Below are 22,847 nucleotides of genomic sequence, written 5' to 3' on the forward strand. Positions count from 1 at the left end.
ACTAGGCATTCCATAACAAGTTGGGTAAGTTATGGCTCTTCCTATTGAACACCAAGTTTTCTTGACAGAAATTCTAAAAGAGTATGAGCCCGGTTCATATGAAGTAGTAGGTGAAGAACGCCAAATGAATAGAGCAGCGAATGAGGAGATTCAAGCACTACATAAATGTAGAAAGTGGGTGATAGTTGCAAGATTAAAGACAAAAACATTGTGGGATAAAAATTGTGTATAAAATAATGTAATGTTGTGGGATCAAAATGAATGTATACAACAAAGTATAAGGCTTATGGTCCCATAGAGAGGTTCAAAGCAAGGACAGTTGCAAAGGGATACAATCAAGAACATGGATTAGATTATCATCATCATCTTCTTCCAAGTCTTATCCCAATTATTTGGAGTCGGCTACATGAATTTCGTCCCTCCATTCTTCTCATAGGTTCAGGATTCATGATAAGATGTGGCAAAGTTTTACATTGGCTGCCTACCTAATACAACCTATCTCCTTTACCCGGGCTTGGGACAGGTTAAGAGAAAGTTTAAGGACTTCACCCTTAGTAGACCATTTAGTCCCATTGAGAAAATGGGTATGATTAGAGTTATGTTTGCCTCTTACACTAGTCCATGAAAGACATCCCAAGTATGGAAACCAATTGACATGACATACAAGGACAGACTTATAAATAGGACATTCATATTTGGAACATGGTTACTGGGATCTCGCAACTAAGGTGGCGATCTCACTCTACAATCACAATCTGGCATTCCTTAATCAGGATCTCCATTGGATCTCGATCCCTAATATTAGAAATCTGAATCCTTAGTTTTAGAAATCTTATGCCAAACTTACTAAAACTACATAATAATGATAGCATAGTCATAAACTACATAATAATTCTACAGTCACATCAATTTGCGCTTCATCAAAATACTATTGAATGATACTGAATTGCAGTTTTTAATTTTAAATATAATTTATATTTGTAAATTTTTTATTGTTAATACTGATATTATAGAGTGATTGCATCTTTTTAAAACTTCTATTAAAGTTTTTATCTAAAAAATATTATTTAATAAATTGCACAGAACACGCTCCCGATTGAGGGAACTTACTATATGTCTCGATCCATCGCTTCTGCTTCTGCCCCCGACCCTGCTCCTCCGGGAAGCTACTGTTTGGTTTTATTTATTTTGTACTCTTATGTAATATTTGATATTGCCATGGGCATATTTGCATTACTAACAATATAATGGTCTGTTTTGGATGATCCATTGCACGATTCAACCACTCCTCTTATGCACAACCTCTGGCTTCTTCTTTCTTTCACTACAAGGGCTGCCTTAATTTTCTTTTCCAACCCCTTTACCCAATTTATTTATGGGTAATAGGTGGCACTCTAACATATCCCATGAGTTTCTCTCTATCGCTGAAATATATCACTATATGTATAACTAGGGGAAGCCAATTGCCTAAAAGGAAATAAAAAATAGAAGAAATTATGGTTGTGCAGTTTTATTGGTCACAACATGGGAACCAATTTGCCAGATGGTCCTGACCACCAAGTTCAAACTGACAATTCCTGGTCAGAGACTTTCTCAAATGCTTGTGTCCGCAGATCATATTCCCAGGTTTCAGGTTTCACCATAGCCAAGTATTGACTTGGTGCTTCTATTGAAAAACATTACATGAAAATTTTCTACGACCGATCAAATTTGGCTAACTGATGTCCCTATAGACCAGTAGATAAAAATAATAAAAGTTACACGCACGTTACTACAAAACTAGAATTGAATGTCATAACGACATGTACACGCAGTTCTCTCCTTCTACCTATTGCTTAAACTTTGATTAGTGCAGAAAAATGCTTAATTAAAAACAGAAATGAACGAAAACTGCCACTAATTGAAGACTACATGCAGCCAAAAAATTGAAGCTACGAAAACCAAAATTCTTCAGCAACATCCACAAGTAACCGTTTACTTTTACCTCTGTGATATATGGTTTGGACCACTTCTCCCACATATCAAGTGTCAGCTGGCCACCCCATGAATCAAATATTTGAAAAACAATATAGTCAGTTACTGCCTGTGTAAGATGACAGAGGAGACCCTTCAATACATGTGGTGCAGTGTGGCACATGCCTTTAATAGTTGTATATGTATGAATTGTACAACCTTCTACAATGTATGTAGCAATCGTCCATGGTGCACCCACAAAACCCAGGACTGCTGCTCCACTTCCTACCTAGGAATAAATGTTAAAGGTCATTGCCACACAAAATAAATATTCACCGAATCAGAACTTACAAACTTAAGCAGGAACAACAAGGTAAGGAGCGTGCTTCAAAGTGCAAGCAGTTACACTGCCAAAACCCACTGAAATTGGTAAATTGTGGCAAAAAATAAAATAGGGTTCTTGTCCTAAACAAACTGATATGCATTCTGTTTGTGGTAAATATACATGGTTTTAATCATTCACACCTCTTTGTTTTTAAGTTTTGAGCCAACCCCAAATAGTTGGGAAAAGGTTCTGATGATGATGATATTTTTAAGTTTTGGATGCATTATCTAATTGATATCTGACTTTCACAGTTTCAATCTCCAAGTAGAAAACAATTTCTAAAACATCAAGCTCAGCCAAAAATCCAACCACATGTAAAATATTTTCACATGTCCATCACAATACAACTCTGCATCCATAATATTGAAGCTTGAATGCTTCAAACTGCAAATGAAAGTCAAACATTTACATGTCATAGTATTCAAATGTGGAAAATGGAACTATTACTACATGGCAGTGTCAAAAAATCCGGAGTATGGCACATGAAAATCAGTCAAACTTAACAGACATCATCCTTAAGGAGTGTACAATTCTAGATATGATGCGACCAAACCAGATATTTACATAACCATGAAAAGGACATCAAATATAAAGCCAAACCATAGAAAAGCATTTATTATCCATTGCAGGCCACCATGGCTACTAAAATGAGTTCGAGGTTGGCTAAGGTTAGTCCATTTCATTTATCAAATGAAGAGAAATCGAGGCAATGCCATGCATGTGATTTCCAATTTGAGTTAGACAACATCGTTTGAAGGAGAGAGGTTTGCAGCCCAGACCTCTTTCTCCAGCATGGCATATATCTCATCAATAGGTTAAAACCTGATTGAATATCCAAAAGAAAACAAATCCACCACTAACACAACCAATAAAAAGAAAGATGTACATGTTAAAGGGTAACCATGCGGTGTACAAAATGTAAATGTAAGAGAAAGTGGTTTAATTAAGAAATATCAAGTTCAGCTGTGGTACAGCATAATTGTAAGAATAGTTGGTCTAGTAAAATTGTCTATGCTCTCTCATTCAAAAACCTTCATAAGGGAGAGAGATGAATGCATAGAATTTTACAGATCCTCAAGAAGAAAAAGACATCTCTCATTGAGATTCCTCGTCATTTAAGACCTAGATCAAATTTAACATGGCAAAAGAGCAGGCTTAATGCTGACGTCAGACATTAAAGAGAATGCAAAAGCAAAGTTGAAAAACCAAAAAACCGTTTTCTTTGAGGGGCATGACACAAATGTAGGAAAAACAACAAATTTCTTTGAAACAGGAGAATTAGGGCACAATTCATGGTAAGTATACAGGATTTTAGACTGCACTATCAAATATTTTGGACCAATTTTCATTGGGTTCCCATTGCAACTTGCATGCACTATTATTGACTAGTTCGTACAACATGAATGGTAATATTCCTTTTTTCCTTCACTCTTAACTATCTCCATCAATTTACCTCAGTAGCAAAAAAGATGCATTTCTTTGAACAATCCTTCATCACTTCAGTGAATGGTGAAAGTAAGTTTTTCAGTAATTACATATGTATGTGTACACACATGATAAGATACATATTAGACATTCAAAAGGTGTGCACATCTAGGCTTGAACACTTGCAAACTTTTCGTGAACTTTCTGGCATTAATTTTGTAACTCCATCAAGCATTTTTATTTTCAAGCCAGTTTATTGATGGTATTACAGTCATTTCTTTGTTTTCTTGGGGAGCTGGATGATGTAATTGTTCTACTCGTACATTTCTCTCTCTCTCTCTCTCTCTCTCTCTCTCTCTCTCTCTCTCACACACACACACACACACACACACACACACACATGCCACATGCGCGTGCATGCACGCACACATACACACATGCACATCAACACAAAGAGGTTTCTATGGCCTATATCTTATGTAATATGATTTATATGGTCATCATAACCCTACGACAATGGAGTTATTAACTGTTCTGATGTGTTGGACAGAGAATAGGGATGTAAAATTCAATTAGTTGAATATATGTCAAAACCACTCCTTTTCATCACCATCCAACCCTTTTATTGCATGTCGATGAACTACATGATCATGGCTGTGACTATGAACTTTTCCTTCAATAATCTTGCTGAGTATCAATTGTGCTAAGATTTTTCAATTATACAATCATACATTTTCAGTTTCCATCTTTTGACCGATCTGTCATGATTCTCAACACCACGAGATCCCTGTGAGACATTTTCCATTGGCCAGATGGCCTTCATAACTCCACGACCATGAGGTTAACGTAAAACATTTTGTTCATTTAAGACAATGTAAAATAGAATAATACAATATTAAATAATATTGTACAAAATTGAGAATATTCATATTGCTAACTTTTGGGAAATTATGGCTACCCCCCCCTCCAAAATGAATTTTGTAGATATTCTACCCCCCAATACTTTTAGTATCACGCCCATAATCCAGCTACTGTTTTTCTTGCTTTTACCTTCTGGTCAAAAAGTAAATATTTTAAAGACGAAACTACCCTTCCCTTCCCTTACTCTATTGATTAAATCTCTCTCTCTCTCTACCCACTCTCTCTTTCTCTCTACCTACCCCCTCTCTCTACCCAACCTCTCTCTCTGCCCAACATCAGTCTCTCTCTACCCACCCTCTCTCTCTCTCTCTACCCATCATCAGTCTCTCTCTCAACCATCAATCTCTCTCTCTCGCGTGTTGAAAAAATACAGTCCGGACCAGCTTTTGACTTTTGGAAATCTAGAAGCCTCATGAGAGGTCCAGCACACTGATGTGTCAGACCGAAGCAAAAAAAAAGCAATCTGACACCAAAGTATGCCAGACTGGCCACGAGGCTTCTAGAATTCCAAAAGCCAGAAGCCTGCATTTTTTTTTTGTTTGCTTCGGTCCAACACAAAAGTGTGTCGGATCGGTCACAAGCCTTCTAGATTTCCATAAGCTAGAGGCCGGTCCGGCACACTTTTGTGGTAGACTGCATTTTTTCAATGCACGTGCGCACGAGAGAGAGAGAGAGAGAGAGAGTAAGGGTAGAGAGAGAGGGCAGGTAGAGAGAGATTTAATGGGTACGGTAAGGAAGGGGAAGGGTATTTTAAGCTTTAAAATATTTACTTTTTGACTAGGGGGTAAAAGCAAGAAAAAATAGTGACTAGGTTATAGGTGTGATACTAAAGTATTGGGGGGCAGAATGTCTACAAATTTTATTTGGAGGGAGGGGTATCCATAATATTCCCTTAATTTTTTCTAAGGGGTGGGGAGCAGGGGGGGGGAAGGGGGGTATACATAATTTTCCCTTAATTTTTTCATTCTCATTGTCTATTCAGCTTACATAGATTTTGTTAACTGATCAAAGTTATATATATCTAAAGTTGAACATTTGCAAGCTTTCCGTAAGCTTTCTAGCATAATTTTGAAACTCCAAAACGTAATCCCCAACAATGAGTTTATTCCTTGATTTGGATTTGGTTAATGTAATTCTTTTGCTCATATAACTCTCTCACTCCTCCCTCTCTGTCACACACACACACACAATACTAAGCAATTTCCATAAATCATCATCTTCTATATCTATATCACCATATCCCCATAATGATGAGGTTATCAATTATCTTGGACAATGACAGATGGAGAGCAAGGATACAAATTCTTTTCAATTAGTTTAATACACAGTAAAAACCTATTCCCTTCCATTACAATCCAACCATTGACTGCATGGTGATGAACCACAGAATGGTGGTTGTGACTGACCATATAACTCACATAGTACTTTTTCTTTTGAAATCTTGGTTAACATTGATTGTGTTATGACTCTCTAGGTATGTAATACTATAGTTAGGGCTGGCAAGGGGCAAGGCCCGGGCCGGCTCAGCCCGGAGCTTGGGAAAGCCCGGACCGGATTCTGTCGGGCCTAGTGAGGCCCAGCCTGGAACTATGCCAGGTAAGGCCCGCCCGTTAAAAGCTCAGAAGCCCGACGCGACTCGTTAAGGCCCGGAATTATACTCAGAAGCCCGGCCCAGCCCATTAGGCTTATTGGGCCTGGCTCAGCCCAATTTAGAATTTTTTAAAAAATATATATATTTTTTGTTAAATCTCTCCAAACTTTTCTTGTAAGCCAAAAAAAAAAAAAAAGCTAATTAGTTGGTCTTCTATTTACCTTCCATTGCTAATTATTTGGAGACTTATTGAAACACATCAACATGATGCTCCAAGGTACAAATAAACTCATATAGGAGACCACACAAAAGAAGAGGTTAGCCATCTTGCCTTGTGATTAGGGTCCAAGAACTTGTAAAATTTCTCAGAGATATTGTACACACTTTTAGAGAGAGAGATTTGTAGAGAGAAGACCTATGTTTTTAGAGAGAGAGAATTTTTAAATACTTTAGAGCGAGAGAGAAAGAAAGAGAATTTATGTAAGTCAGAGACATGTTATGGGTGGCTTCTAGAGAGAGAGATTCTTTATGTAAGTTAGAGAGAGAGATCGTTTATGTAAGTTAGAGAAAATTCTAGAATGAGAGAGAGAGAGTTTATGAGTGGTTTCCTTGAGTTCAAGAGATGTTTTACCATTGAAGAAATAAAAACAGAATGACATGCAACTAAGAAAATTGTTTATGTTAGAGAGAGAGGGGGGGAGAGAGGTTATATTTGGCTTTTCCCTGAGTTTTAGTGATATTTTATCAATGAAGAAATAAAAATCGAAAGGACATGCACCTACTTGGGAGAGAGAGAGAGAGAGGACATGCACCTACTCTGGAGAGAGAGAGAGATTTTGTGCATGAGCAACAAAGTGATCATGCAAACAACTCCATGGAATAGACGAAGATTATGTAGTCTATACTAATCTGTTGTAGATGCAGAGAGAGAACACATCCAACCAGCTTCAGTCTATCATTGTGTGTGTGAGAGAGAGAGAGAGAACATGCAGTTATTGTGTATCCAAGAGAGAGATTAAGAGACAATCTTATCAGAGCAGCCCGGCCAGGTGACCAGATCTCCGGCTTTTTTCAGCCCGGCCTGGCCCTGCCCGATAATAAACCCAAAATTGCTGGGCCAGGCCCGGCCTGCACCACGTTAACAGCCCATTAACAGCCCGCTGGAGGCTTGTTAGCCAGCCCAGCCCAGAAGCTCGAGGCCCGGCCCTGTCCATTGGCAGCCCTAACTATAGTGTAAGATTCCATCTTTGGAATGTCTCTCAAGATTTCCATTAACCACTCATGTGAGCATTTTCCATGGCTCATCTTTCCTCATTACCATAAGGTTACCATTAAGTAGAATCATATATCAGAGTAATTAAAAAAGAAAAATCATACCCAGTCCTTATGTGCCTAGAAAAAAAAAATTCTAATATTTGAAAGAGTTCATTCAATTCTTGGATATTCTCAATAGAAATAATAGAGAGAGATATAGTGACGTCCTATGATTGTGGATGTTTTGAATGGCAGTCGCATCTTTTTAACTCCTCTATATTGGATACCTTTTCCTTCTAGTTCCGTTATAATGAAAAAAACTACCTTAATCGATTCCCACAAAAAATATATATATATACATCTTGATCTCCCATTGTACCACCCAAAACTTACTAGGTTACCTACAGTAATCTCCATTAGCTATATTTAGGGCTACCAACGAGCCAAATTCAGGAGGGGCGATCTTGGGCCCGCTTCCCAACCGAAATTGTGAGGGAGAGGCCCAGCCTAAAATGTAGTTTTAGGTTGGGCCCGAGCACAACTTGTATCAAGAGAATTGAGGCCCGAGCCCAGCCAGGCCTGAAAAATCGGGTCAGGACGGGCGGCGATCAATATGCATCTAAAATATTATTTAATGAAATATATAAAAACACATTTCATCATCATCATCCGAGCCTTATCCCAACTATTTGGAGAAGCTACAAGAATCTAGTCCGTCATTCCACTCTATCAAGGGCCATACCCTCAGTCAAATCAGTCTACAAAAACACATATATACATACATACATGCATACATATATATAGTCAAATCACTCTACATAAACACATATATACATACATACATGCACCCATACATGCATCCATACATACATACATATATGGAAAAGTCATAAAAACACCTATAGGTGAAAATGAATAGCGTTTCGCCCCGCCACGGACTTGCTATGTCCGTGGCATTTTATTGAACGAACTCGCAACGGACGGCGTAATGTTTGTGACGCTTCCACGTGAATTTTTTACTGTCACGAACCTAGCATATTCGTGATGGTATCGCCACAGACATGCTAGGTCCGTGGCGGTCATTTTATCCACACCGTCCAATTTTTTCAGATGATGATGAGCCTAAAGGCGAAATCACTGTAGCATTTCGCCTATAGGCATTAAGTAGCCTCTTCCTATATATATACATATTCGAGCTAAGCCGAAATTGTTTCTCGCCAACCATCATTAACCAAAGCCCAGGCCATAGTCCGACCAGGGCCTGTTGCAGCTCTAGTTATATTATCTAAATGAATGTCATGCATCCTATCATTAAATGTAATTTAACATACGTATAATACATAGCTAGATATGATATCCTTTATGTTAAAAAAAAACATTCCACCTACAAGTAAGTTTTTAATAATGTTATTAAAAAAAAGAGTTTGCATAACTAAAAATATTTTAAAAAAATCTCACTCGTGGGTAATGTTTTTAATGTTATTTAAAAGAAAGAGTTTGCATAACTAAACATATTTTAAAATTGACAATTTTATTTTAAATTTTAATTAAATTTACAAATTCGAGTACTACTTTAAAGTTAAGGTGAAATTTTTTATTATAAACCTAAATGTGTCTTGCCTGTTGAGTAAAATTTGACTTTCAAAACTACAAGGGAAATAATTACTTGTTTTAACTTTGGTGACTAAACTTTATAATTTTCATATATTTTGATCATTTCTAACTAACATACGAGAAACTAATTAGAAATTTATTAGAAATAAAACTAGTTTCCCAATTTTTTAATACTCCTAAATATTTCATATTCTACACATAAATTATAGTGTATTTTAATTTTGTCTTTTTTTTCTGTACATCGGATTACGCTCATATTTGGTATGTATATACTTCTTGGCCTCATACACCTAAAAAATATTCAAAATGTAATTTAACAAAAATAAATTTACACAAATACCCTTAAATAATGTAGGGCTATTGTGGTCATTTACAATTTTAATGCGATGTATAGAAAAAGAGATAAAACTAAAATATAATTTCTTCTTTCAAAAAGAGGGACTTGAGTGAAAGGTATGAAATATATAGAAATATATTTCTAAATTCAAGAAATAAAATAGGATATTTCCGTATATTGCTCATTTAAACAAAAATGCTAATTGTAGATTTTTGTTAAATTCAAATTTTAAATATCATTATATCATGAACCAAAAAAAAGTATTAAAAATAAAACACTAACATTTTATGATTCAATATAGGTGATATTATAACTGCAAATGGTAAATCATGATTCACATTTTAACATTTTAATGACGAGAGCACTTGTTGCACTCCCTTTTTTTATTAGTACCCTTGATTTTAGGAACACTGGTAGCAATACTGACTCAACTACCAATTTGATATACTAAAGGCCTAGGTAGATAATTAAAAATATGAGTGACCCTATGTATCCCCTTTATGAATAAAAATAGTTACAATTGAAATTTTAGTTTATAAATTAAATATGGATGAAGTCCTTAACCAAGCCATAAGATGTCAAAGGTATTAAATTCTAATGGACACCACTGGATTAGTAACATGGAAAAATCAAATGACAATAATACACCATGATTGTTCAGGGTTAGCGACACAATTCAATTTTTTTCATTGTAAATCCTTCATCAATTTTCCCAAAGTAGAACAACCAATGGTATTATAGTCATTTGCTCAGGCTAATCAATTGAGTCCAATTTACCAAAATGACTTTGGTTATACAAGATTACCAACGCCGAATAGGGGTAATTTCAGTTTTCTTTTAAATAAAACTTAGAAGCAAATATTGTAGAGGTAAATAGTGAAATTGGTAAAACATTCTCTTAAAAATACCTACTTAGCTATCTTAAATTGGATCCTGAAATTTGAGACCAAGAAAATACTCCGAAATGATATTTCTATCTGAGGGGGTAACTGCAGAATGTGATCCTGCAGGAGCAAGCTATACTATGTTTTGCCCCTTATCCAATATTATATGATATATTAGTGCCTCTACTGTTCTCCCACAGGAGCATAAAGTCCACTTGCTCCCTTGGGTGAAAAAGCTACTTAAGGAAGATATTTTGGATCTAAATTCAGGATCCTAAAGAATCACCAGATGATTATTTTAATATCCTAAAAAGAAAAAGTTGGATTTTGTGTCTTTTAGTACTTAAACCTTGTTATCCAACAATTGAAGGGTCTACATTTAATTTTAGGACATTATTTCTTTCAAGTTGACAAAGAGTGAGTTAGAATGTTTTATTTATTTTTTGGAAAGTTGGTCACTAGGTTGTAGGTCCCCAAATTTAGGATCCTAAAAACACCCTTGATTGGTTTTCGCCTGAGAGAGAAAAGGGACAGTCTGATCTTACACACAAAATCATTTGAGATTATATATAAGGGGCTCTCTTTCCTTTATTCATTCTCTTTGTTTATTTTGCAACTTTTAGGATATTTTATTACAATTTATAAAAGTTTTATTTATTCACCAATTAGTTTTTTCCTCTTCTTAAACTCAAACTAGGGCGAGACACTCTAATCCGGACATCCTGCAGGGTCCAAGTGAAAAAGCTTAGGAACTAGTGGAGTCTCCCAGGTTCCCAAGGTTTCTTAGATAATTTAGTTGAAACTCAGTCGAGTGCGACTCACTGACTTGGCGAAGTCACCCTCTGACTCAGACTCAGACCCTGCCTGGTCCCAGGCCAAGTCCAAGTCCTAAAACACTGAGCAAAAGCTTCAAAAGTAAAATACCATAAGGGACTACTGAACATATATCATCAATATGTACATTATGAATAAATGATAACAATAATAATAATGATATAACATGCAGTTAAAAGGAGGAAAGAACCATATGCCTTTCCCTCCTAATTATAGGGGAGGAGGGGTGGGGGGAGCCTTGGGCAACATAATACAACTGTCAAATAATCGGACTAAGAACACAAAAGCAGCATCTCAAGAACTTTTCAATAATGGGTACCTTAACAACAGAAAGAATAACAGATGAGAAGGTGAACACCCAAGATATCATTATGTAATAACAACGTAATGCCTTCTTACATATATGTTGACATCAATAATGATACATAGATAATAACAATGACATTAACTTAAAGACACTGTTGACATCAACAACATTATTACTTCTTAAACTCAATTTGATGCTGGGTAATAACCATGGAGGGAAGAGTAATCAAGAAATCCTCACTTGCACAGAACAATCAAATGCCCAGAGTACCCAATCCACAAACCTAGAGTAATGAGATGAAGGGATGCAGTCATGCTAACAGATTATCAAGAAGTGACATACCAGTTTGCCACTCTACTACATGGATTAGATGCCAGAACTTTGGCTGCTCAAATACTCCTCCAATTCAGAGTGTGTATAATGTTTTCCGTACTTTATTCAAAAGTATATCACGTTTCTAAATTATGTGCACGCACTGCTAATAAAAAAAATCATGTTTATGAGTCAATATACTTCAATGATAAGGAAATCCAGTTCTTAATCACATTCAACTTTTCCTCTGAATTTTCTTTTTAGGAAGCATAAAATGTATGTAGATTGCTGATAGACAATGAATAATTTTAAAATAACTTACAAAGTTACCTCATTTCGCAAAATTCTTAGAGATTCCCCTACAAAATGTACTTTGTCCAACTCAATAGGATGCAGGGCCTTTAATCTTTCCTCGGAACGTATTGGGGAAGTAATAATTGGTCCCTTTACGTCCTCTACGTCAAATGGGACCCCAAATGCAGGTAAGGGAGTTCGTATATCTGAGAATATCATAACAGCATCAGGACGAAAGGCCTTCCATGGCTGCAAAGAGATTTCCACAATGAGATCAACTGTCTCAGACCGCACTCTAAAGGATGGGTATTTCTCTGCAAGCTTTCTGTAAACAGTCATATATCTTCCAGCTTGACGCATCATCCATGCAGGAGGCCAGCTGATAGGATCACCTCTTGCAGCCTGAACAATTAGAGAATCTGAAAGTCACATCACAAATCCATGTATAAAAACAATAATGCCTATCTCCCCTAAAACATTATGAACAAGGAAAGCAATTCCACCAAACTTTCGAAATTACTGAGCATGTACAAGGTCCTAGGATAAAATCCTATTGTTTTGTGCCGATCTCACATGAGTTTTGTACAATCAACAGTATATCTTCGCTATAATATAGAACTCTTTTTTTCGACTAGACACATGATCTTTTGTCGCCTCTTTGTATGCATATGTGTATGTTTCAAGATTATGTGAGTCGTCTGGCCTTCGAAACAATTGTGAGCAGGACAAACCAGATTGAACCATCAGAATGTCAGCATTTGTGGGGGGATTTGGTAAGTTTGTTAGTATTTTTTATATTTTTATGGAGCACCTAGGTTAGTTGCACCACTCCCCAAAATTTCAGGTCAAAAATGACTCATAAAAAAATTAAACTGAGAGAGAGCGCGCATACAGGATGATGTTCAGATTTTTAAGGCTGAATCTAAGTCATCCAGCTTATGCTCTTCCAGCCTAAACTATTTGCAAGTCAGCCAGCTTACAATATGTGTGTGACTGCCGTGCGTGATTGTACACAATCAGCCCAATTCCTTTAGTATTGGTGGTAAAAGACAGAGGTGAGTCCATTTGGACTTGCCGGAATTGCCCAGGCTTGGCACCCCACCGAGCCCATAAAGCCCAACATGGGGGCCTAACACATGCTATAGTACTTTGACAATTTCTTGTAGAAACTCCCCCAAGTTCTGCAAAACTCAGCAAATTTTGGAGTGATTGGATAAGTCACTCAAAACTTGTTGACTTCGATCAAATTAGAGATGTATAAAGGGGGAAGGAATCAACTCCCCTTTTTCCTTAATTTTTCGTCAAAGAGTCAACAAATTCAGGTAGATCATCACTAAAAGACTAATTTTTTGTTCTTCATCGAATCATAGGCATTTTTTCTCCTGAAATTCTTTAGCCTTGGGACTCTTCAACAAAGATAGGAGGTATAATAGCCACAGCCACACACAGCCACACACACACACACACACACACAGCCACACACACACACACACAGCCACACACACACACACATAGGGTGTTAGGGTGCTCATACTACGGAGTAAATTTTGGACACTTCTACCCTTGTTTTGTATATGGAGCATTTTTTTATTAAGGGTATTTTTGGTAATTAAGATGGGTGTGATGTCATTCACATGGGGTGTGACGTCACCCACATAGAACATTAAATGCCACTAGTGTACTCTATGTGGGTGATATCAACCCCATGTAAATGATGTCACACCCCTCTTAAGGACCAAAAATACCCCTACAAAAAAAAACTCCATGTACAAAACAAAGGTATATAAGTGTCCAAATTTGTTTAGTACAATGATAAATTACTCCTTAGTGTGAGCACCCTAACATAACTCATATAAATGTAAATATATATATATATATATATTTTACATGAAATAAATTAACCAAAATACCCCTGAAAAGTTTTGGGAGGTATTTTGATCATTGTTTTTAGCGAATAATTTTTTTTATATTTTTATTTGGTGCGCCTTGATGAGAAAAACACACACCTAAAATTTCAAGTGATTTGGATCTGTAGAAAAATAAATAAAATTCAAGTACTACCGAACATCTGTGATCGTCAGATCAATCCAGATTCAATCTAGGTCGTTGGGCTCATATGTTCATATGAGCTAGTGGACGAATCCCATCTTTTCCCATATATATATATATATATATATATATATATAGAAAAGAATGGGGTACACCTACTCGCATACCCCGGAGAATACGCCCAATGGCCTTAGATCTCGATTGAGAGGGAAGGAGCAAGCACATATTAAAAACGTTAAGCAAAACACGCAAGAAAAAAGCTACCTCAATGATCGCGAAGCAAGGTTCTCCTGTGTGCTAGATTAGATTGGGAGCGTTGAGAGAAAACGGGGGATCAGATTGGGAGCCTAGAGAGAGAGAGATTGGGGACCTAGAAAGAGAGAGAGAGAGAGCTACTGAGAGACTAGGGGTTGGAGAGAGACTGGGGGACAGTAGAGAGACCTAAGAGAGAGATGGAGCTAGAATGAGAGGGAGGAAGAATGAGTGAGAGATCAGGGGACAGTAGAGAGAGAGACTAAGAGAGATGGAGATAGAGAGAGAGGGAGGAAGAATGAGAGACGAACAGAGAGATCAAGGGGACAACAGACATAGAGAGAGATGGAGCAAAAGAGAGAGGGTAAGGAAGAGAGATCGCGAGAGAGAGAGACAAAAAAAGGGCTGAACCATGAAAAAATATCCTAAAAAACAAAAAGAAAATTTGTAGAAGAATAACCATGGGAGAGAGCCAAAGCATAGAGATGGAGCAAAGATAGAGAGAGAGAGAGAGAGAGAGTTACTTGTATCAAGTACCAAGGAAAAGGATCCGATCGCAATAGGCAGCACCAGATTTGAAGGCATTTGCTAGCGAGCGAGAGAGAGAGAGAGAGAGAGACGCAAATGGCAATGGAATTGACGACACCTTGGCTGTTGTCCTAGTAATGGCGAGAGAGAGGGGGGCTGGAGACACAAATAACATAACGAGATATCTAGGAGATAGGGAGGTGGTATTATGAAGAGAGAGAAAGAGGGAGGTTCACAGTCATTGGCTGCTCTTCTGATAATGGCAAGAGAGAGTGGGGCCGGAGACGCAAACGGCAAAGGGAGAGAGAGAGAAAGAGAGAGGGGGGGAGAGAGGGAGGTGGTATTGTGGGAGAGAGAAGAGAGAGAAAGATTGAGGTTAACAGGTTGAGAGTGTTTGGGCTTTGCATTTTTCTATAAGATAGTACGATCCCAGGGTTTTGAATTCATTTTGAGAGTTGAGTGAAAAATGAGGGAATCAATTGGGATCATTCATTTTGCCCAAACCCATCAAGCCCATTGGGCATATTCTCCCAGGGTACACGAGTGGGCATACCCGATCCTTCATCCTATTCTTATATATATTAACATATATATATATAGATATATAAAATATATATCGGAAAACCCTTAAAAACATCATGGGGCAAAAGTGAACAGTGATTTCCCCCGCAATGGATCTACAAGAGCCATTGCGGTTTCGCGTGATTTTCATGTAAAAAATCGACCGCACCGAACATGCTATATCCGTTGCGATTGATTTATCCATGCCATCCAAAAATATCAGACGGCGCCAAGCCTATGGGAGAAAATACTATTCATTTTCGCCCATAGGCGTTGCGTGATAGCTTCCAAATATATATAGCTACACCACTTGGTGGTGTAGACCCTTAAAGTGCTCAACATTTTGACACTAAATACCCTTAAATTGTAATACAAAATTTTTCAGGTAGGAGCATTTTTGTCATTTAGAAGGGTAGAATGGATATTTTTATAAAAAAATAGTGGCATTCTATTAGTAGTTAAAAATAATTACTGCATCTTGTGGTTGATGTCACACACCATATCGGTGATGTCATTGTCTACTATTGTTAATAAATGTTTTTCTTGCTATTATGAATTTCTAGTTTACCCTTTACTAATTACTTAAAATACCCCTAGACAAAAAGTTACTATATTATAAGATAAGGGTATCTCAATGTCTAAAACAGAAGAGCACTTTAAGGGTCTACACCACAAGTGATGTAGCTTAACAAAACCCATATATATATATATATATATATATATAGGAAAAAATTGGGATTAGCCCACTAGCTCATATGAACATATGAGCCCAATGGCCCAGATTGAATCTGGGCCGATCTGACGATCACGGACGTCCGATAGTGCTTGATTTTATTTTTTTTTCTACAAATCCAAATCGCTTGAAATTTTAGGTGTGTTCTTCTCATCAAGGTGCACCTAATAAAAATATAAAAAAAATTATTCGAGAAAAATAAAATGACCAAAATAGCCCCCAAAATTTTTCAGGGGTATTTTGGTCAATTTATTTCATGTAAAATATTTCTTTGAGCCGTTGGACCCATTTGTTCATATGAGCTAGTGGGCTAATGCCAGCTTTTTCCATATATATATTTCCATATATATATATAGGGAAAAGATCCTGTGTGCCCAAGTACGTACTGCTACAGTAAACGCCAACGGCCCAAATTGAATCTGGGCCGATCTGACGGTCACGACCTCATTTCATGTTTGAATTTTAATTTTTTTTCTACAAATCCAAATCACTTGAAATTTTAGGAGTGTGTTCTTCTCATCAAAGCGCACTTAATAAAAATATTAAAAAAATAACTCGAAAATAAAAATTGATCAAAATAACCCCAAAATTTTCCGGTGGTACTTTTGTCAATTTATTTCATGTAAAAAATATTTTGATATTTTTTGTAGATTCGCCTATTTTTGAATAACACACCAAAAAATTGCAAGTAATTTGGATTTGTAGAAAAAAATTAAAATTCAAGCACTACCGAACATCCGTGATCGTCAAATCGGCCACATCATGGCCTAGATTAAATCTGGGCCATTCGCGTATGGGCGTACAGCAGTGACTCCGATATATATATATATATATATATAGAGAGAGAGAGAGAGAGAGAGACCATCAATAAAGAATATACAAGACCACGTATAGATATATGGCTAGTAACAGTTCTGAATACTTACTACTTGCCTAGACACCTAATCTTATCAAGATATATATATGCATACAATAATGATGTATATCAATACTATTTCTTTATTAATCAATAAAGAATATGACCATGTATAAATATACAGCTAGAATACAACTAGCAACAGTTCTAAATAGACCAACCATTATTGATTCTTACTAACTAATCTTGCCTAGACACCTAATCTTATCAAGATATATATACATATACAAATACACATCAGTTCTGAATATACACGAACCGTTATTGATACTTACTAACTAATCTTGCCTAGACACCTAATCTTATCAGGATATATATACACATACAAATACACATCAATTCTGAATAGACATAGATTCGAGGATTGGCCTCAAAATTATGCGTAACTGTCATTTTCCAATTTAAAATTTAAATTGTAAACAAAACATCTATAATAATAGTTTTTATCATTTTCCATATGTCTATATTTGTATGATTGCTTGTAACTCTTTCTATGTTTTCTTAATTTCCATTATTTTCCCAACTTTTTGGGGTTTTTTTGGGCGTCTCGGCAACTCATGGCAAACTCAAGGAAGTCTCCTTGAACTCACCCTAGTTGCTCAGACAGATTAAGGTCCAAGTTCCATCCCTAAGCCGTTCTACAAACATTGTTTAGTAAACAAAGGTCATAAGTACACCAAACCATCATATTTAAAATCGGATGGTTGGGATGTGTCATTTCCTTGTGCAAAGTCTGAGGAAGATTTTTCCAAACTTTGAGTTCAGTTAATGGTTACACCTCCAGCCCAAAATTTCACAACTGATGGTTAGAGGTGATTGTGGCCTTTTTGTACCTAAGGTGATTGCATACTTTCCATGTGTGTGTGTGTGTGTCTGGAGGAAAATTATATATGATTCATATTTCATCCAGCCTAAAACATATTAAAGGTCAGATGATGAATGTCAAAGGAGAAAGAGACAAACAGCCCAAATTTGCATGTTAATAAAATTAGCATTTTAAGAAAAGAAAGGGTTCAATAAACCCCAAATTCTGTAGGTCTCATCTAGGTGCTCAAAATAAGAAAATGAAAAAAATCAAATATGCATTTAAAATGAAAAAAATCAAATATGCATTTAAAATAAAAATTTAGGGAAATGAGTACGCCAATCTCGGTTGTGCATTTCATCTCTTTTCCTATGATCTTGGGCACCTAGCCAATACTCAGATATAGGCTGGTTGGCTTATAGAATAGCACTGAGGCTATGAAAAAGTTATGATTTCATTTATTTTTATGCAAATCTTTCAATGACCATTACCTTTCCCTTTCCCTCAAATATAACATTTAAGTTTTCTCCACTTTTTCTTTATTAGCGAAGCCAGGTGAGCCAAGCTGTTGGGAATCAAAAAAATTTGTCGGTCATATGTCTTGATAGCATACTGCACCCGTCATCAAAGTATGGGCATGGCATAATTAGCCAACCAACCCTCATTTCTCCACCTTTTAACAAGGAAAACAAATGCAGTAGTTACCTCTCTCTTTTTATCCTGTCATCAAATCAGAAGAAAATGATGCATATGCTTCTCGTGCATTACACTGAAGATATTTACTCTTCTCCCCAATTAAGAGTAACCAAACTGATCCTAACTGCAATGCATAACAGCAGTTTACTTAAGTATCATGATAGTTGACAGCTGTGCATTTATATTTGCACTTTTGTCATGTCCTATTTTCTTAACCACTAAGGATTAGTTTTTAATAAGATTCATGTGATTCCCCATCATCTCCTATTAAAAATTAGAAGTTAGTAAGGTAATACTATCACAAAAGTACCCAGAGTAAGCACAATTAAACCTAGCCATGATAATTTGAAGAATAAGGTAGGATCATTTAGCTTTGATATTGATAGAATAAGGTAGGATCATTTCGCTCCTTTCTCTCCATATAGGTCTCTTAGCTCACTCACTAAAAAACAACATGAAGCAGAGAAGAAAGAGAAGGACAAGGAGAGTGGGTTTTCCTTAAGGCATTGGGGTTGAAGGAATTTTTCTCTCTCTAGAGTTCCATCGCAATTGAGTATGGGACTCTTGCAATTTCGTGAGAGAGAATGAGCAATTGGAGAAAACCAAGAGAAATGAGGAGAAGGCATTCGGATTAGGGTCTATTGACCTCAGTTTTGATGCAGGATTTTTATGGATCCTTTTCGTATCATCCATTAATTTCATGACGGTGGTGATGGAACAAGTTAGGTACTTACCGTTGATTAGGGGTGAGAACAGGTCGGATCCAGCGGATCCATATAGTATACATCAGATCCATATCCGGATCCGATGATCTGGATCCGAATAGTATACATCAAATCTGGATCTGGATTATTATACATATATACTATTTAAAAAACTTATATCTATAAAATAATATTCTTTTTTAAAAAAATTGGGTTGGATCTGGGTCAGATTCGGATCGAATCCACCTGCACCCGAATCCGATCCGAATTCTAATTCAGACATGACTTTTGGGTCCAGATCCGGATTTCGGATCCAAATTTGGAGTCCATACTCGGATCCGAATAGGGTCCAAATTCCGGGTTTCAGATCCGAATCGGGTCAATTCTCACCCCTACTGCTAATATCCACAAGGCTCAAGTTGAAAGTTGCAGATTCCAATTACATGCAAAAGACATGGCTATCATAAATCTAGAAATTTGCATTTGGATATTGATTCCATGCTATTAGAACTTCAACTCCATGTTGATCAAAACATTGTATGGAGTATCTATGAACACCCCGGGTTTTAGACGTTGTGGATCTAGCTTTCCATGTTATCAGAACTTCGACTCCATGTTGATCAAAACATTGTACGAAGTATCTATGAACACCCCGGGTTTTAGACGTTGTGGATCTAGCTTAGAAAAGATGTTGATTTGTTTATTCCTAAAAGTTGGGATTGAGGTCTCACATACATTTTTTTTATAGAATTGTTAACATTGTATTACTAAGACAGTAATAGTTACAAAATTGTGATGAAACTAAAGATACCCTCTAATTATGGGTGTCTAACAGTAAAAAATACATCAGTCGTTCATGTACAAAAAGGCTTATAAGATCCGCCCATGTATCAAGATTTACAATGGTTTTACAGGAAAAGACAAGGAGCTGTTGGTTGCTCGAGTGGGGGTAGGGGCAGGCTATGTAGTGCAGCTGTGGTCCTGAACAAAAAAGGAGTGGGACCTGGCCTGGTTTTCCATGTGGAAGCTAGCTCCCTCCTTCGCCATGAGATCTGCGAGTTCATTGGAAGTCCTCCATGTATGTTTCCATAAGACGTTCATATCCCTGCATATGTAAGTAACTTCATCAAAAATTGTTGTCAATTGCCAAGGGGGGGAGGTCATGCCACTTGCCCAAGATATAGTGTTTTGAGAGTCTCCTTCCACAATCAGATGTGTGCCCCAAGATGGGTTGAATTTTTTAATGCCCAATAGTAAAGACATGGCTTCTGCATATTGGGAATCATTAATTCCGAGATACACGGAGTAGGTGAGGAGGACATTTGGCTGGTAGTCTCTAAAGACGCCCCCGGTGCCTATCGGGCCTGGGTTTCCAAGTGAGCAGCCATCGAAATTAAGCTTGATGCCGCCCTCTGGTGGTGGTTGCCAATTGCTAGCTCTTGATATTTTCTGTGGCCTATGGTGGAGGACATTTTCCATTGAGAAAGGAAGATGTTCCTCGGTAATCCTGAGAAGATTTTGTGGTTAGCGGCCCAAAAAGAGGTCAGCGAGGTAGCCTTATGGAAGAGAGCTGGTGGGTGGAGTTGAAGTCCATTGAAAATTCTGTTATTCTTTTCTATCTATATTGTCCATATGGTGGCGGCCACCATGGTCTTCCATAAGGTTTTACTGGCCAAAGGCCACTGAGCTTCCATATTGTAAGATATAAGGGCTCTGACTGTGGGTGGTGTGACCCATTGGATGCCAAGAGTTGTAGCACAAGACTCCACAGCTTATGGGTAAATTCGCAATGAATAAAGAGGTGTGAGTTGGTTTCCTCCTCACAAATACACAGAGAGCATCTATTAGGGATTGAAATCCCTCTTTTTTGTAATTGGTCCACCGTGAGTGCTCTTTGGGAACAGGCTATCCAATTGAAAAACTGAATCTTAGGTGGGGCAATGGTTGACAAGAGTTTTGACAGGATTGAGGTGGGGTTGAGAGGAAAGGTGGGGGGTAGGGTGAGGCTTTTATAAAAGGAAGCTACTATGAAGAGGCCTGAAGGGGAGAGGCTCCAAACTATAGTATCATTCCCATTTGTTGGGAAGAGACGCGCGGAGAGAGCCGTCAAAAGCAATTGGAATAGGTGGGTTTCCTCGTCTGAGAGGTTTCTTCAAAAAGAAGGATTCCAAACTCTCCATCCGCCTGAAAGAGGCACTTCCTCGGCGATAGTGAAGTTTTTGTTGGATGCAAGTGAGTAAAGGGTTGGGAATGCTTGGTACAGCGGAGAGTTTCCAACCCATAAAATATGTCCAACAGTTTACCCTATGTCCCTCTCTAGGATGGAATCTTATGTGTCTTCTGAACTGTGACAAAGAGGAGGCTAAGGATTTCCAAGCCCCTGACGCTCTGTGTCTGTGGAGCCTCTCTGGTATCCATGTTCCGTCCTGAATTTTGTATTTGCGACGTAGCACTTGAGCCCAGAGAGACTCAAGTTGAGAAGCTAGGCGCTACCACCATTTTCCTAGGAGAGCTGTGTTCTGTTTTCTTAGGGTCTGGATTCTTAAGCCCCCAGATGTTTTCCCAAGCTACAAGATGGAATTTAGTCTTCTCTGCCTGTACAGACCATAGGAAATTCCGCATAAGTTATTCTATGCGGTTGGCCACTTGTGCAGGCATTTGGTATAGGGACATGAAGTAGACCGAGGTATTTGCCAAGGTGGCTTTAATCAGGGTAACTGTTCCTGTTGGGGAAAGGTATCGACCTTTTCAACTAGTGAGGCGTCTCTCAACTTTATCTAAAACCGGAGACCAGAGCCTCTATTTTGGTTTCCCTAATCCCAAAGGAAGGCCTAGATATGTTAGTGGAAGGTCTTCCACTTTACATTCCCAATCTGGGATGAGGGCTCTTACCTCTGCATTTGTCATGGCTACTCCCATCATTTTAGATTTCTCCATGTTTACTTTGAAGCATGTTGCTTTCTAAAAACACATGACGAAAAGTTTGAGGTTGTCGACTTCATTTGGTGTAGCGTCAGGGAAGACCAAGGTATCGTCTGCGTATTGCAGATGAGACATTGTTGGGCCCTGATTACTACTTTTGAAGCCGGAAAGAAGGCCACATTGATAGAGACGGGATAAGGATCTGAAGAAAACTTCCACTGCGATGGCAAAAAGGAAGGGGGAAAGGGGATCCCCTTGTCGGAGTCCCCTCGAGGCTGGGAAGAAGCCTTTTGATGTCCCATTGATGATAATGGAAAAATGGGGATGAGAATAACATTCTCTCATCCAACTCCTCCATCGTACCCTGAACCCCATTCTAACCATGGACTCTTCCAAGATGGACCAGTCTACGTGGTCATAGGCTTTCTTACAGTCTATTTTGAAAATTAAGCCAGGTTTCTTAGCCAAGTGTCTAGTGTGAATACACTCATTAGCCACTAAGACTCCATCTAAGATCTGTCTATCTTGGATGAAGACTGATTGAGATGGAGAGATCACAGAAGGGAGGAC

General features: G+C 37.7%; 1 protein-coding gene across 12 annotated transcripts in view; it reads right to left on the bottom strand.

Moving 5' to 3' along the window:
- The window catches only part of LOC18437336 (uroporphyrinogen decarboxylase 1, chloroplastic), a 61,629-nt gene that overhangs the window by 27,836 nt on the left and 10,946 nt on the right, over window positions 1-22,847 (bottom strand). For 2 of the 12 annotated variants that reach the window (XM_088860429.1, XM_020669054.2), the window contains 2 exons: window positions 12,148-12,530; window positions 1,985-2,242 (listed from right to left, as the gene is read on the bottom strand). In XM_088860429.1, coding sequence (XP_088716555.1) covers window positions 1,985-2,242; window positions 12,148-12,530 — 641 coding nt within the window. The remainder of the gene's footprint in view (window positions 1-1,984; window positions 2,243-12,147; window positions 12,531-22,847) is intronic. The other 10 variants (XM_011626217.3, XM_088860430.1, XR_016051007.1 and 7 more) reach the window with 9 other exon arrangements.

The sequence above is a fragment of the Amborella trichopoda genome, chromosome 3, assembly GCF_054954075.1.
Source record: "Amborella trichopoda isolate Santa Cruz 75 chromosome 3, AtrichopodaSantaCruz75HAP2 v2.0, whole genome shotgun sequence".
In the NCBI taxonomy this organism is placed as follows: domain Eukaryota; kingdom Viridiplantae; phylum Streptophyta; class Magnoliopsida; order Amborellales; family Amborellaceae; genus Amborella; species Amborella trichopoda.